The sequence below is a fragment of the Oryzias latipes genome, chromosome 7, assembly GCF_002234675.1.
Source record: "Oryzias latipes chromosome 7, ASM223467v1".
In the NCBI taxonomy this organism is placed as follows: Eukaryota; Metazoa; Chordata; class Actinopteri; order Beloniformes; family Adrianichthyidae; genus Oryzias; species Oryzias latipes.
The window spans coordinates 5918505-5933468 of NC_019865.2; the positions used below are offsets into that span (position 1 = coordinate 5918505).

Below are 14964 nucleotides of genomic sequence, written 5' to 3' on the forward strand. Positions count from 1 at the left end.
AGTTTTAATGAGAATAAAACATAAGTTTTAGTTTTTGGACCGAGTGATTTTATTGAACCTTCCCAAGTTGATTTGGGTCCCTTGACTAACTTTTTAAAAACAAATGTTTCTAATCTGGGTATTAAACTGGACAGTTATTTTAAACTGGATCAGCAGATAAGCTCAGTGGTGAAGTCAAGCTTTTTTCATCTTTGGCAACTTGCCAAGGTAAAACCTTTTTTAACAGCTGCACATTTTGAAACAGTAATCCACGCGTTCATCACATCCCGGCTGGATTATTGTAATTCTCTTTATTTGGGACTCAGCCTGTCATCTCTCTCACGTCTCCAACGTGTTCAAAATGCAGCTGCCCGTCTTCTGGTTGGAGGATGTAAAAGAGACCACATCACGCCAATTTTAGCATCACTCCACTGGCTGCCTGTGCTTTTTAGAGTTCATTTTAAGATTCTTTTATTTGTTTTTAAATCTTTACATGGTCTGTCCCCGCTGTACCTTTCTGAACTTCTCTCCCCTTACTCCCCAGCCCGGTGCCTCAGATCAGCTGATCAGCTGCTTCTGGAGGTACCGAGGTCCAAACGAAAGCTCAGAGGGGACAGAGCTTTTGCTGTTGCTGCTCCAAAGCTTTGGAACTCTCTGCCACTGTCCATAAGAGAAGCTCCATTACTGTCCATTTTTAAAACCCGCCTGAAAGCCCATTTTTATGCTCTGGCTTTTAATTCAACATGAGACTTCTGCTATTGCTGTGTTGCTGTACTGGTTTTATTGTTTTATCTCTCTCTATTTAATCTTCTGTTTTAAGATGTTTTAGTGTTTGTTTTCTTCATTTAACTTGTTCAGCACTTTGTGTCGGCTGCTGCTGATTGAAACTGCTATATAAATAAAGATGAGTTGAGTTGAGAAATGTTGGATAAGGTTTGGATCTAACAAGTACCATGCCTTCTTGGTGTCCCTCGAAAGGATACTGGAAAGTGCCCCAACGGGGGACTCCATTGTCCTCCTGGGGACTTCAATGCCCACGTGGGCATTGACAGTGGCACCTGGAGGGGCGTGATTGGTAGGAATTCCCCCCCTGATCGGAACCCGAGTGGTGTTTTGTTATTGGACTTCTGTGCTCGTCATAGTTTGTCCATAACGAACACCATGTTCGAGCACAAGGGTGTCCATCAATACACCTGGCATCAGGACAAACCTAGGCAGAAGGTCGATGATCGACTTTGTAGTTGTTTCAGGCGATCTTTGGCCCTGTTTCTTGGACACTCGGGTGAAGAGAGGGGGGGAGCTGTCCACCAATCACTACCTGGTAGTGAGTTGGGTTTGCTGGCGGGGATGGAGGCCGGAAAGACTTGGTAGACCAAAACATACTGTGAGGGTCTGCTGGGAACGTCTGGCTGAGCCCTCCGTTAGGGAAGTCTTTAACTCCCACATCCGGGAGAACTTCAAACAAGTACCGAGGGAGGTTGGGGACATTGAGTCCGAGTGGACCATGTTTTCCTCTTCCTTTGTCTCTGCTGCTGCTCGGAGCTGTGGTCGGGAGGTCTCTGGTGCCTGTCGCGGCGGTAACCCCCGAACCCGGTGGTGGACACTGGAAGTAAGGGATGCCGTCAAGCTAAAGAAAGAGTCATACCAGGCCGGGCTGGCTTGCGGGACTCCAGAGGCAGCTGACAGGTATCGGCAGTCTAAGCGAGCTGCGGCCCGGACTGTTGCGAGGCAAAAACTGGGGCCTGGGAGGAGTTCGGTGAGGCCATGGAGAAGGACTATCGGTTGGCCTTGAAAAATTCTGGCAAACTATCCGGCAACTCAGGAGGAGAAAGCAGTTCTCCACAGGCACCGTCTTCAGTGCAGGTGGGGGGCTGTTGACTTTGACTGGGGACATTGTCGGGCGGTGGAAGGAATACTTAGGAGGATATTCTCAATCCCACTGACACGCCTTCTTTTGAAGAAGCAAAGAACGAGGACCTTGGGGTGGGGCTGTCTATTACCCGGGCTGAAGTCACTGAGGTAGTCAACGAGCTCCTCAGTGGCAAGGCCCCGGAGGTGGATGAAGTCCGCCCTGAATACCTCAAGTCTCTGGATGCTGTGGGAGTGTCTTTGCTGACACATCTCTGCAGCGTCGCGTGGCAGTCGGGAACTGTACCACTGGACTGGCAGACAGGTGTGGTGGTTCCCCTGTTTAAGAAGGGGGACCGGAGAGTGTGTTCCAACCACAGGGGAATTACACTCCTCAGCCTCCCTGGGAAAGTCTATGCCAGGGTACTGGAGAGGAGAGTCCAACCGATAGTTGAGCCTCGGATTCAGGAACAACAGTGCGGTTTCCGTCCTGGTCGTGGAACAGTGGACCAACTCTATACCCTATATAGGGTGCTGGAGGAATTGTGGGAGTTTGCTTACCCAGTCCATATGTGTTTTGTGGATTTGGAGAAGGCATTCGACCGCGTCCCCCGTGGCATCCTGTGGAGGGTGCTCTGGGAGTATGGGGTCCGGGGAGCCTTACTGAGGGCTGTCCGGTCTCTGTATGACCGGAGTAGGAGCTTCGCATAGCCGGCAGTAAGTCAGACCTGTTCCCGGTCCACGTTGGACTCCGGCAGGGCTGCCCTTTGTCACCGGTTCTGTTCATAGTTTTTATGGACAGAATTTCTAGGCGCAGCCAGGGACCGGAGGGGATCTGCTTTGGGGACCACAGGATTTCTTCTCTGCTTTCTGGAGATGATGTTGTCCTGTTGGCTTAATCGAGCCAGGACCTCCAGCGTGCATTGGGTCGGTTTGCAGCCGAGTGTGAAGCAGCTGGGATGTGGGTCAGCACCGCTAAATCTGAGGCCATGGTTCTTGACCGGAGAAAGGTAGTCTGCCATCTCTCGGTGGGTGGAGTCTCCCTGCCTCAAGTGGAGGAGTTTAAATATCTGGGGGTCTTGTTCACGAGTGAGGGAAGACCGGAGCATGAAATCAACAGGCATAAGGGAGCGGCGTCAGTAGTTATGCGGTCGCTGTATCGGTCCGTTGTGGTGAAGTGAGAGCTGAGCCGAAAAGCAAAGCTCTCAATTTACTGGTCGATCTTTATTGCAATACTCACCTATGGTCATGAGCTGTGGGTCATGACCGAAAGAACGAGGTTCCGAATACAAACGGCTTTTTTTCCGGGCTTAAAGCTATTTGCCTGTTCACGGTATTAGGTAAAAGACAAAGCTTGAATAAAACTTTATGAACAACAAACAAACCGTTGTTTCACTGAAGTCCTTGTCTTTTTAGTTTTTTCCACAGAAACAGTCACAACCTTTCTAAACCTCTGCATTCAATTTAAGGCCATCTGGAATGAGACTGGGGACCAGCCCATAGATTTCTTCTATTGGATTTTTTCTCCTCTCCTGGAACTGGATCTTCAAATCAGACCATTGTCTCTCTTGCATCAAGCCCCATACCAGATCTCCCCCTGAACATCTCCAAATGTTCAAGTTTCTCAGGCTGTCGGAATTCCCTCCCTACTTCAAAAATACTAAAAAACAATATAGTGCGTGAAAATGTAGTGCCGGGGATTTTAAAAACACCATCCTCACTACGTTTTGTTTTTTTAAACAGCGAATATGGTGTCACTGATTTCGCAAAGTAAAAACTTGATAAATACGAACATTTTACAATGAATATTTATGAATCCACTGGTTTTTGATGATGAAAGGTTGGATTTTTTATTAAAACAAATCCATTAAAATACAGGTCTTCACAAAATCTGTTAAAACACAAAGTAATTGTGGTCTATATTCACCAGACTAGTGAGCACTGATGCACAATGGTTTTTTAGCAGAGACTTCTGGGAAATTTCTAGGGGCAGTTTATTTTGAAAAGAAACACTTTTGTCTGCAAACATTCATAAACTGATCAGTATGAAATACACTGCATTGTTGCTGCAAACTCAGTTCATCAATGAAAATGAGAAATTCTTCTCAATGGACCTACCTGGATATAAACAACTCTGACATTAAAAATAAAGTAATGTGCTCTTCTCCCAGTTTTCTTTGTTTCATTCAGCTTACTAAATACAATTTGTAGAAAAAGGCAGACCTTTCTAGAAAAAGTTTTGTTTTCTGCACATTTGTCAGGTTGCTGGCACAGTGAGATTTTCAGCGAAGTTTAAAACCAATGCATTAAGACTTGTTAAAGATTCCTGTTGGAGTGCATGACAAGCAAGAGGAACAAGTTCAGGTTTTGACAGTTCCTGTTTCTTTTAGATTTTTCATTATCGCTTTCCTTGTTTTAGGTAAAACAGTGTATCATTGTTAAGATCTGGGGTTTTTTCAAGTATCAACTACATCTGGAATCTTGACACAACAACAACCTGCAATTCAAAACCTCATATAATTGTACATTTACGGTCTTTAAGTCTTTAAGTTTCTCAGGCTGTCGGAATTCCCTCCCTACTTCCAAATGACTAAAAAACAATATAGTGCGTGAAAATGTAGTGCCCTGGATTTTAAAAACACCATCCTCACTACGTTTTGTTTTTTAAACAGCGAATATGGCGTCACTGATTTCGCAAAGTAAAAAGCTAATAAATACAAACATTTTACAATGAATATTTATGAATCCACTGGTTTTTGATGATGAAAGGTTGGATTTTTTATTAAAACAAATCAATTAAAATACAGGTTTTCACAAAATCTGTTCCAACATAAAGTAATTGTGGTCTATATTTACCAGTCTAGTGAGCACTGATGCACAATGTTTTTTCGCAGAGACTTCTTGGAAATTTCAGGGGCAGTTTATTTTGAAAAGAAACACTTTAGTCTGCAAGCATTCATAAACTGATAATTAACAGCATCGCATCCAGCAATTGCATCCATAAAAACTCAGTCCATCGTTGAAAATGAGAAATTCTTCTCTATTGACCTACCTGGATATCAACAACTCTGACATTACTAATAAAGTAATGTGTTCTCCCAGTTTTCTTTGTTTCATTCAATATACCAAATACAATTTGTAGAAAAAGGCAGACCTTTCTATAAAAAATTTTGTTTTCTGCACATTAGTCAGGTTGCTGGCACAGTGAGATTTTCAAGGAAGTTTAAAACCAATGCATTAAGACTTGTTAAAGATTCCTGTTGGGGTGCATAAAAGCATGAGGAACAAGTTCAGGTTTTGACAGTTCCTGTTTCTGTTAGATTTTTCATTATCGCTTTCCTTGTTTTAGGTAAAACAGTGTATCGTTGTTAAGATCTGGGGGTTTTTCAAGTATCAATTTCATCTGGAATGTCTACACAGCAGTATAAATACAGAAACACTCCTGGCATCAGCATCATCGGTCTGGATCTTCAGAAGCCATGCTGCTCTTCAGACTCAGCACAACAATGTTTAAGTCTAGGAATGAGTTTTGAGTGGAACTCCTATATTGTTTGTCTTCAGAGCTCAGTCTTAAGTTCAGTTTTAGTTGAATTTGATGTTTAAATGCACAAAGACTAATATTTTAGGTCAAATCTGAAATATTGTACATTTTACAATGTTCAATTATTTCTTTACAAAAGGATAAACTAAATTGCAACAAGAAGTCATTTATGATTTTGTTTGATTGTTGAATTATTCTTGTCTTGCTTTAGTGCTTGCAGCAGTTTGCCTGTTCGTGGTATCAGGTAAATCTCATGGGACAAAGGTTGAATGAAACTTTATGAAACGCAAACAAACTTTTAAACTTTTAAACTTAAAATCCTTTTCATTTCAGGGGTTTCCACAGACACAGTCACAACCTGTGTTGACAGCAACATTCCCCATCGTCTAGAATGTGGTAAGACGGACATGCTCCTGAAACTTTATACACAATAGGACATTAACTGGAGAAAGCTGCATGTAGATCTCAAATAATGTTTTTTTACTCACGTCCAATTTTGAAAAGTGTATTTAAAGTGGGGTAAAAAGTATTTAGTCAAGTTCTCCCATTTCAAAATATTAGAGGCCTGTAATTTTATCAAAGGTATTTAATGGTGGAAAATAAGTATTTGGTCAAAAACAAAAGTTCAACTCAATACTTTGTTGTATACATTTAACTCTTCACAAGATTTTTACAAACCTTTGCTGGTATTTTGGCCCATTCCTCCATGCAAAACTCCTCTAGAGCAATTATGTCACTGGGCAACACAGACTTTCAACTCTCTCTAAAGATTTATGGGATTGAGATCTGAAGACAGGCTATGCCACTTCAGCACTTTGAAATCCTTCTTATGAAGCCACTCCTTCGTTAACCGGGCATCGTTGTCAGGCTGCAAGACCCAGCCGCATTTCATCTTCAATGCCCTTGCTGATGGAAGGAGTTTTTCACTCAGTATCTGACCATACATTTCCTTTACATGGAGTAGGCGTCCTGGTCCTTTTGCTGAAAAACAGCCCCAAAGCATGATGTTTCCACTCCCATGCTTTACAGAAGGTAAGGTCTTTAGATGCATCTTAGCATTCTTTCTCATCCAAACATGACCAAAAGACTTCTTACCCAAAGGTACTATTTTGGTTTTATCTAACCATAGGAAGTCTCAATCCTCTTCTGGATCTTCCACTCTAGCAAACTTTAGACAGGCCTGCACACATACTAGCTTTAGCAGGGGGGCACGTCTTGTACTGCAGGATTTGAGTCCCTGACGGCATAGTGTGTTACTGATGGTAGCCTTTGTTACTTTGGTCCCAGCTCTCTACAGGTCATTCCCTAGGTCCCCCCATGTGGTTCTGGGGTTTTTGCTCACCATTATTGTGATCATTTTGACCCCATAGGGTGAAATCTTGCAGGGAATCCCAGATAGAGTAAGATTATCAGTGGCCTTGTTTGTCTTCCATTTCCTAATAATTGCTCCCTCTGTTGATTTCTTCACGCCGAGCTGCTTTCCTTTTGCAAATTCAGTCTTCTCAGCCTGTTGCAGGTCAACAATTTTGGTTCTGGTGTCCTTAGACAGCTCTTTGGTCTTGGCCACAGTGGAGTTTGGAGTGTGACTGTTTGAGGTTGTGGTCTGGTGCATTTTATTTAGATAACAAGTTCAAACAGGTGCCTTAATACAGGTGACAAGTGGAGGACAAATGCTCCTCTTACAGATATAGTCAAAGATCTGTAAGAGACAGAAATATTGCTTGTTTGTAGATGACCATATACTATAGTATTTTCTACCATAATTTGCAAATAAATTGTGCCAATAAAAATCAGATAAATGTAATTTTTAGGATTTTTTTATTTTTATTTTGATGAGGTATACCTAGAATAAAAAAACATGGGCTTCTCTCACCTATTTACATGGGAGAACTTGCTCAATTAGTGGCTGACTAAATTTTTTAATCTATTAATTTGTTTGAACTAAATTTGTAGTACACTGTACACATTGTAATATTTGAAATACATATTGGATTTACCAAATCGTAATTTACCAACAACAAAACACATTTCGTACCATATTACGTGCACAAATTATAAAAAGTAATTATGTCTAGCAAACTAATATTGTGGATACATAAATTCATAAATACATAATTAATGTATATTACAGACACACTAACATTGTTGATGTACTTTATTCAAACTTTATGAAACAATAGAGGACACAATTATCTAATCCTTTGCAGATAACAAATTAGATGTACAAAAACAGCCTTAATTTAATTTTTTGTGGTTCTTCTGTGAAACAGAGAATGGAGTGATCAGGGTGCAGTCTGCCCTGTATGGACGTAAAAACAACAAAACCTGCAGTGAAGGCAGGCCTCCAAGGGAATTCAGCAACACAGGATGCTCTCAAAATGGAACTGGGGATTTTGTCAAAAACAGGTAGGAAGAAAGAGTTTGCTAATTGAGTCAGTGAAAAGACTCTGTCTCGAATGTGAGACGTACAAAGATTACTCAAGAAGAATCTCTGTTTCCATACGTTAGAAGACTGAAACCTTGATTTTCACACTCGTCCTACTTGTACAGACACTAAAATGGACGTAATGTTTTGTTTTGTATTATTAAATAAAAAATCAACTGAAAGGACTAAAGGAACTGCGGTTTGTTAATCAAGATTTTCAAATATGACAAATCTAGAATAAAAGACCGCAAAATTATTGCCACTACATATTTATTTTCAAAATAATATTTATCTCCATTGTGAAATGTTTACTAGAAAGTTAAAAGGACACAAAATAGCCACAAATTACTGCCACAATTTTATTTACCAACTCGGATCTGTCGTGTTCTTTTCTTTTTTACGTGCATTAAACACAATAGATCTGCATTACTAATTTCCCAACAACTTATCATTCGCACATTAAAAAACTAAAAGATATCATGTTCCCACAGATTAAAATTTTGTTCCCACAAGATAATATTCCGTTCCCTATAAATACTTTTTCGTTGTCTCGAAATAATTAAAGACAAGTCCTCCTGAATATTATTATTCGACCCTAAACCATAATATCAGCTGGCTGTCTGTCTACCGGCCAGCCAGCTGCCCGAATGCCGGCATTACAAGCAAAAGAGCTATGTCCGGTGAATCGTATGGAGAAGCAGCCTAGGTATAATAAATCTTTTGATATTATTCTTATATTCATTGATGCAATAATAAATTGATCATTCTTGTTCTTTTTCCTTTTTTGAACAAATGCGGGTCACAGAGACACGGAAGTTACCGCTGAAAGCTGCTTTTGCGGACGAACGGAGAAAAAATATCCGTGTATGAATGACTTATGATGTGAATAATTATTCATTTTCCTCGACTCAGTTATTCCAGTTGCTCAAATTAATTATTTCGAGAGAATGAAATAGTATTGCAAGGGAACGGAATATTATCTTGGGGGAACAAGATATTAATCTGTGGGAACGAGATATAGTTTAGATTTTTAACGTCAGGACACTTGCTCCATATTTTACAGACCAAACACAAACATTTTACAGGTTTTGTTGGGTTACATTTGTATTTATGACAGTTTAGGGTGAATAGTCTGAACTCCACATAAATTGTATTTATTTATTCAATTAATTCTTACTTACTTATATTAGGGAAATGTACTTTAACTATAGTTAATACATATTTCAGAAATAGTACAAAAGCTAAACATCAGTTTTTTTTAAACATTTGCTGTCAGCTGCGCGGTGGTGCAGCGGTTAGCACTCTTGCGTCAAAACATGAAGCCCATGGTTTAAGTCCCAGCTGAAACAGAACATCAATGCAGAACCTTCCTGTGTGGAGTTTGCATGTTCTCCCCGTGCATGCGTGGGTTTTTTCCGGGGACTGCGGTTTCTTCCCATCGTCCATAGAATAATTGGTCACTTTAAATTGCCCCTAGGGTGCAATTTCTAGTGTGCATGGGTGTGGGATAGACTGGCGACCTGTACATGGTGTTTCCAGCCTTCGTCCACAAGTGACTGGGATAAGCTCCAGCAGCCCTGAACGAGAAGAAACAGCTTTGAAAGAAAGAAATGTGCAGACATTGGGCACATTGAGCTATACGCAGACGTGACCACAAAACTCAAACATTTACAGTACATAAAAAAAATAACAAGCACTCCAAAAACTCCCTGATACTGCCCTCATAGGTCATTCTAAAATAGTCTAGTTTGTTAAATTACCTACCTTAAAACTTTTTCAAATTCTATTTTGTATGTCTTTCTGTGTGCTGCTACAATGCTGTAGCTTGCCGTAGTCTTTGACTCTTTGTGTTGCTAAAAAAAAGACAAAATGAAAGGAAGACAGACAAACCTCTTTCCAACTGTTCCAACCGTTTTGTAATTACATTTTTATTGGGTTATTTTGTTTTGTTTTTTCTCAGGTGCAACGGAAAGAAGGTGTGTGAGATCAGCACAAACGATGTGATTTCTCCTGATCCCTGCTATGGAACTTACAAATATCTACAGACTAACTTCACCTGTGTGCCTGCAAGTATGTTTGCAAAATATAGAAATTAAGAGGCTCATGAACTTAAGTAAAGTTTACATAAAAAGATGATGACTTTCCTATTTTCTTAATAGTTCACCTCATTGCATGCTACCAGTCTTATGCAAATCTGAATTGCGGTAAGAAAACATCTACTTTGTAATCATAATGGATGCTTATTTGTATGTAGCTTCTTTTATATTAATTACATTATTTTTTTCTTTCAGATAAAGGACGGGTCATATCTGTCCTTGGTGCCTACTTTGGACGTGATAACAAGGCCGTCTGCTATGCCAGCCGACCTCCCTCCCAGGTTGAAAATGTCTACTGCTCCAACTCCACCCAGATAGTCGCTAAAAGGTGAGGGTAATGTGGGAGTTTTGCATAAAAACCTCTACTTAACCTTATTCTTTTATTTTTGTCGTCACATAGAAAAACGTATTAAGGGTGTAAAGAATAAAAAAATAAACAGAAACACAACACAACAGTCTATTGAGCATTAACAATACAGAAGAATAATGATTTCAAATGTAAGAACAGTAAATACATATTAAAGACTAAAATAATATATTGTGGAAATCAAATTGTGAAATCAAATATGATCATAAATAAAAAAAAATGAATAAACTGAACTCATTCAGCACCAAACCTCAGAAATTAATTTTTAATTATCGATTTTAAGGTAGTTTTTAAATCATGGTAAATGAATGGCAATATTTTTTCTCTAGTTTTTAAAGGCCAGACACCACACTCTGATAAAATGCTGTACAAAAGTGTAAAAAGGACCACATCTGTCTCACTTTTACCCCTTTTAAATCCACAGTTGTAATGGGAGAAACAGCTGCACCATCAAAGCAAGCGGCTCTGTGTTTGGAGATCCCTGTTTTGGAACATTTAAGTACCTGGAGTTGTCTTATGTTTGTAAATGTAAGTAACACCATAAACGTATCAATTCATTTGAACAAATCCTTAATTTTTTGTGATTCACAGAAGTTTTTGCTGCAACAAAAAAAGAAGTACTTCTTGTGGGGGTAAAAAGTATTTAGTAAGACAACAAATGTCTGGACTAATGAAGGTGGCATACGGGGTTGAGTAAGAGCCCCCGGTGTAGCACATTAGTGCGCCTCCTTAAAGCTTCATAGCAGACTGCTACCGATGACCAAATCAGACAACAAGATTTTCTGGATTGTTTTTTTTTTCATTTGATCTCCTTCTGATATACCACTGATGGCAATTATAAGCCTCTCATCTTGGTATTGTGGGAGATCTTTCACAATTGGGGGCTGACATGTTTTTCTTACACCATAAAAATGATTTCTGTGACTTTTACTCTTCAAAAATTCCTTAATACTTATATTATTGTCATGCAATGATAATGTTTTTTTTTTCTTTTTGTTTTCACAGAACCTTTAATTCGGTGATGTTGGTCCTATTCTATCTTATTTACAACCTTTGATTTAGTGGAACATTTCTTTCTCTTTACTAGACAAGTGAAATATCAAGTTATAAAACGAAGTATAAAACACCCACACACACACACACACACACACACGCACGCACGCACGCACGCATGCACGCACGCACGCACACACACACACACAAAGAAATATTTTTTCTTTTAAGAATACTGTCTTTTCTTTAAAATGTAAACATTCTTTCACAACTGGACTTTAATTTATCAGCAACACCAACCAAAAGTGTAGTATATGTGATTGATTGTTGCATTTTTCATTACAAAATTAAATGCTTTTACTCTTAAAAACAATGTTCTTCAGTTGTATTATTTGGTGGTGGTGGTAGTGGTGGGGGGGCTTAAACACAGGATCCTAATTCACTAATGGTACAATTTAGTTTTTAAAAGCATCTCAAAAAGTCCTCAGCAGCTTTACTGCTAGTAAAAGAAAAGTCAACAAGAAAAATTAACAATTAAACTACTAAGGCCATAGATTTGGGAGCCTGTGTAATGTCTTAACTTCTCCAGCTATCAGAGGGACGATAAACATGGCTAAAATCAAAACTAGAGGAACAACTAAACCCTCAGCTTAGCATCCAGACCTACAGATTTTAGCCTTCCCTAAAACCTTCAATAAATCAAAACATGCAAAAGGATATTTCAAAAAAGGTGTGATCTCCTGAAATAGCAAAAATAGCAAAGCTCCCGCATGGTAATAGGCAATCACATCTAGATAAAAATGAAGTAATCATATCATAAAAACCTTCAGAGTGCGGCTTTACCTTACAATAAACACATAGTACACTGCCATTAAGCCAATAGCCTATCAAAGAGTACATGTGTGCCGGTGACCCTCTAACCAAATCAACACACTCAATATCCACATAGTAAAACAAAACTCAATAAAGACCACATACATTGATATATGAGCCCTTGGAAAAAAAGTGTGAGCAGGTGGGACAAACTAATTGCATGATTGGATGGTTTTTTGCATGTTTGTTTTTTTTCAACCCTTGCATGCTGCATGTGGACACGACCCTTAATTAGAAGCACATGCTCTTAATTGAGAGACTATATAGGAGTGGAGCAGAGAAGCAGACGCGCGCTCCAGAATGTAGCAGACTCTGGGAAAAGTTCCTGCCCGGCCAGGAGGGCGCATACCCCAGGGGCGCTTGGTTCTGCGCACCCTGGTAGCATGGCATACACGCCGGGAACCACCGGGCCTGTATGCACAGGGGACGCATTTGGACCGCCAGACCACTCATCAGATGCACCAATGGAGTGAGGAGGGCGCATGCACCGGGGGCAATTGGACCACTGGGACCGCCAGTTCTGCCATACCGTCAACACGCAGGGGCAGGGCAGGGACCCTGCCTGTGTTGTAAGTAGCCCAACGTGACTTAGCAGACTGGTAGAAACACACAAGAAGGCTGGGTCCAGCCTGCTCACAATTAAAACATTTCTCCTGTCCTGTGGAATGCTGTAACTGTGGGTATTTAACCCCCCTTTGTTTTTCTTTGGTTACTTTCTCAGTGTGGAGGGCATAATTTATATAGTCTTCCAAAGTTCCTGTACTAGGTAATGTAATATTTCTACACACTTTCCAATCACATCTCTTTGTCATCTACAACATGACTGGCTGCCATCACAATCCTCTTTTCTGGGAAAACTCAACTGCTTTTCCTTATCTAGTCTTTTAATTCTTAATTCACTTTTCCCTATTTAAACAACAACACAAGTCACACTCTAAACCACAACAGGTTTGTTTAAACACAGACAATCAAGACGCAGACAATAACTATTAACAGTTTTCTCAAAACCAAAACAAAAAAAAACATAACGCAACAAATTTGGCACCTTCCACATAAACAAAATAAGCCATTCATTTCATTGAAATGAATCTTTTATAACTAGTATTAACATTCATGTTTCCCTGCGTATTTAATTTATTTTTTATCAGACACTGGTTTGTTTTCTAAAACGTACCGACATGTTTCGGTGGAATGTCTTCCACCTTCATCAGGGTCGTCTGATGAAGGTGGAAGACATTCTACCGAAACATGTCGGTACGTTTTAGAAAACAAACCAGTGTCTGATAAAAAATAAATTAAATATGCAGTATAATTCTATAGACACAATGAACCTCTTTGAATCTTCATGTTTCCCTGTTTTCCTCCTATCCACATTACCTTCTTTGCTTTGTCCTTTTCCCATGTTCAGTTATTTCTGATAACAATTTTTAAATACTCTTGATTATGATTCAATCAAACAGAACCGCCAGTCATTCGCTTCTCATTCACACATTCACAGCGGTGCACTTCATTCACACCAATCCGCCAGTCGCACAACACTTGCGCTTGTCTGGAGATAAAAATAAAAATAAAATGAAGGTCTTTTAGTAATTAATTTAACCAGTCAGGAAACGTATCTGACAACTGCATATTAATCCTTAGGTTGCGAAGTATAATTCTGCCAGGAAACACATCTGACAGTCAGGACTCCTTTCTGACAATCTTCCAATCCAATCAGAAAAATACCACAGTACCTGATAGAGTCTAGAATTCTCAGGGTTTATTCTAATAAACTGTCCAAGCCAATAAATACAGGTTTTAATGGACCCCGCTGTCCAGGCCAATAAATTTAGGACACACGTTTCTACTCTCTGGATATCTGGAAACATAGCCTATTAAATTATAAAAAAGCTCTGCGTAGAGCTAGAAGCCAGTACTATTCAACCTTAATATCAGAGAATGGAAACAATCCAAGATTTCATTTTAGCACTATTGCTAAATGAACTCGCAGTCAGAGCTCAGTAGAACCACATGATCCTGTTTCTCTCAGCTCTGATGATTTTCTTACATTTTTCGATAGTAAAAATCTCAAATATTAGACATCAGTTAAATCAAGTTATTCCTACTATCAGCCCAGAACAGGCTGAAGCGGTAGAAATGGAGGCATCCATAGAAACCTCTGTAACATTAGACTGCTTCACTATTGTGGATCAAGCGGAAATAACATCAATTATTACGTCCTCCAAATCCTCAACTTGTCTGTTAGACCCAATTCCCACTAGACTTTTTAAAGAAACTTTTCCCCTAATTAATGATCCCATATTAACAATGATAAATGCCTCTCTGGAAATGGGTTACGAACCACAGTCTTTTAAATATGCAGTTGTTAAACCTCTTCTGAAAAAGCCCAGTTTGGATCCTAGCATCTTGGCCAACTATAGACCGATATCAAACCTGCCCTTTATTTCTAAAATCCTAAAAAGAGTTGTAGTTAAGCAGCTTTACTGCCACCTACAGGACAACAGCCACTATGAAGACTTTCAGTCGGGGTTTAGACCTCACCACAGTACGGAAACTGCACTAGTTAGAGTCTCTAATGACTTGTTATTGGCCTCAGAAAAGGGACTACTTTCTATTCTGGTCCTGTTGGACCTCAGTGCAGCCTTTGACACTATCGACCACGGTATTTTACTCCATAGAATAGAGCAGGACATAGGGATCAGAGGATCTGTTCTCCAGTGGTTTAAATCCTATCTGTCCGATAGGTATCAGTTCGTTAATGTAAATGGACATTCCTCTCAGTGCACTCGAGTCAACTATGGAGTCCCACAGGGCTCAGTCTTGGGACTGATCCTGTTTACGC

The 14964-nt window shown here is 39.8% G+C and overlaps 1 protein-coding gene across 2 annotated transcripts; it reads left to right on the forward strand.

Annotated features, from left to right (window-relative positions):
* The first annotated feature begins 5273 nt into the window (after positions 1-5273).
* On the forward strand, positions 5274-11612 carry LOC111947646 (L-rhamnose-binding lectin SML-like). Of its 2 annotated transcripts, XM_023956412.1 has the most exons (9): positions 5274-5337; positions 5580-5612; positions 5702-5764; positions 7639-7774; positions 9754-9863; positions 9953-9997; positions 10085-10217; positions 10681-10784; positions 11262-11612. In XM_023956412.1, coding segments are annotated over exons 1-9 (657 nt in total). In that variant the 5' UTR covers positions 5274-5306; the 3' UTR covers positions 11264-11612. The 2 variants fall into 2 exon arrangements, with proteins under 2 accessions (XP_023812180.1, XP_023812181.1); XM_023956413.1 differs by lacking the exons at positions 5274-5337; positions 5580-5612; positions 5702-5764 and adding an exon at positions 6002-6400.
* The last annotated feature ends 3352 nt before the right edge of the window (positions 11613-14964 follow it).

Coding starts and splice junctions, on each gene's coding strand:
- LOC111947646 (XM_023956412.1), top strand. CDS start 5,307: ATGCTGCTCTTCAGACTCAGCACAACAATGT. Junction 5,338..5,579: donor CAGACTCAGCACAACAATGT/TTAAGTCTAGGA, acceptor GTCTTGCTTTAG/TGCTTGCAGCAGTTTGCCTG. Junction 5,765..7,638: donor TCCCCATCGTCTAGAATGTG/GTAAGACGGACA, acceptor TCTGTGAAACAG/AGAATGGAGTGATCAGGGTG.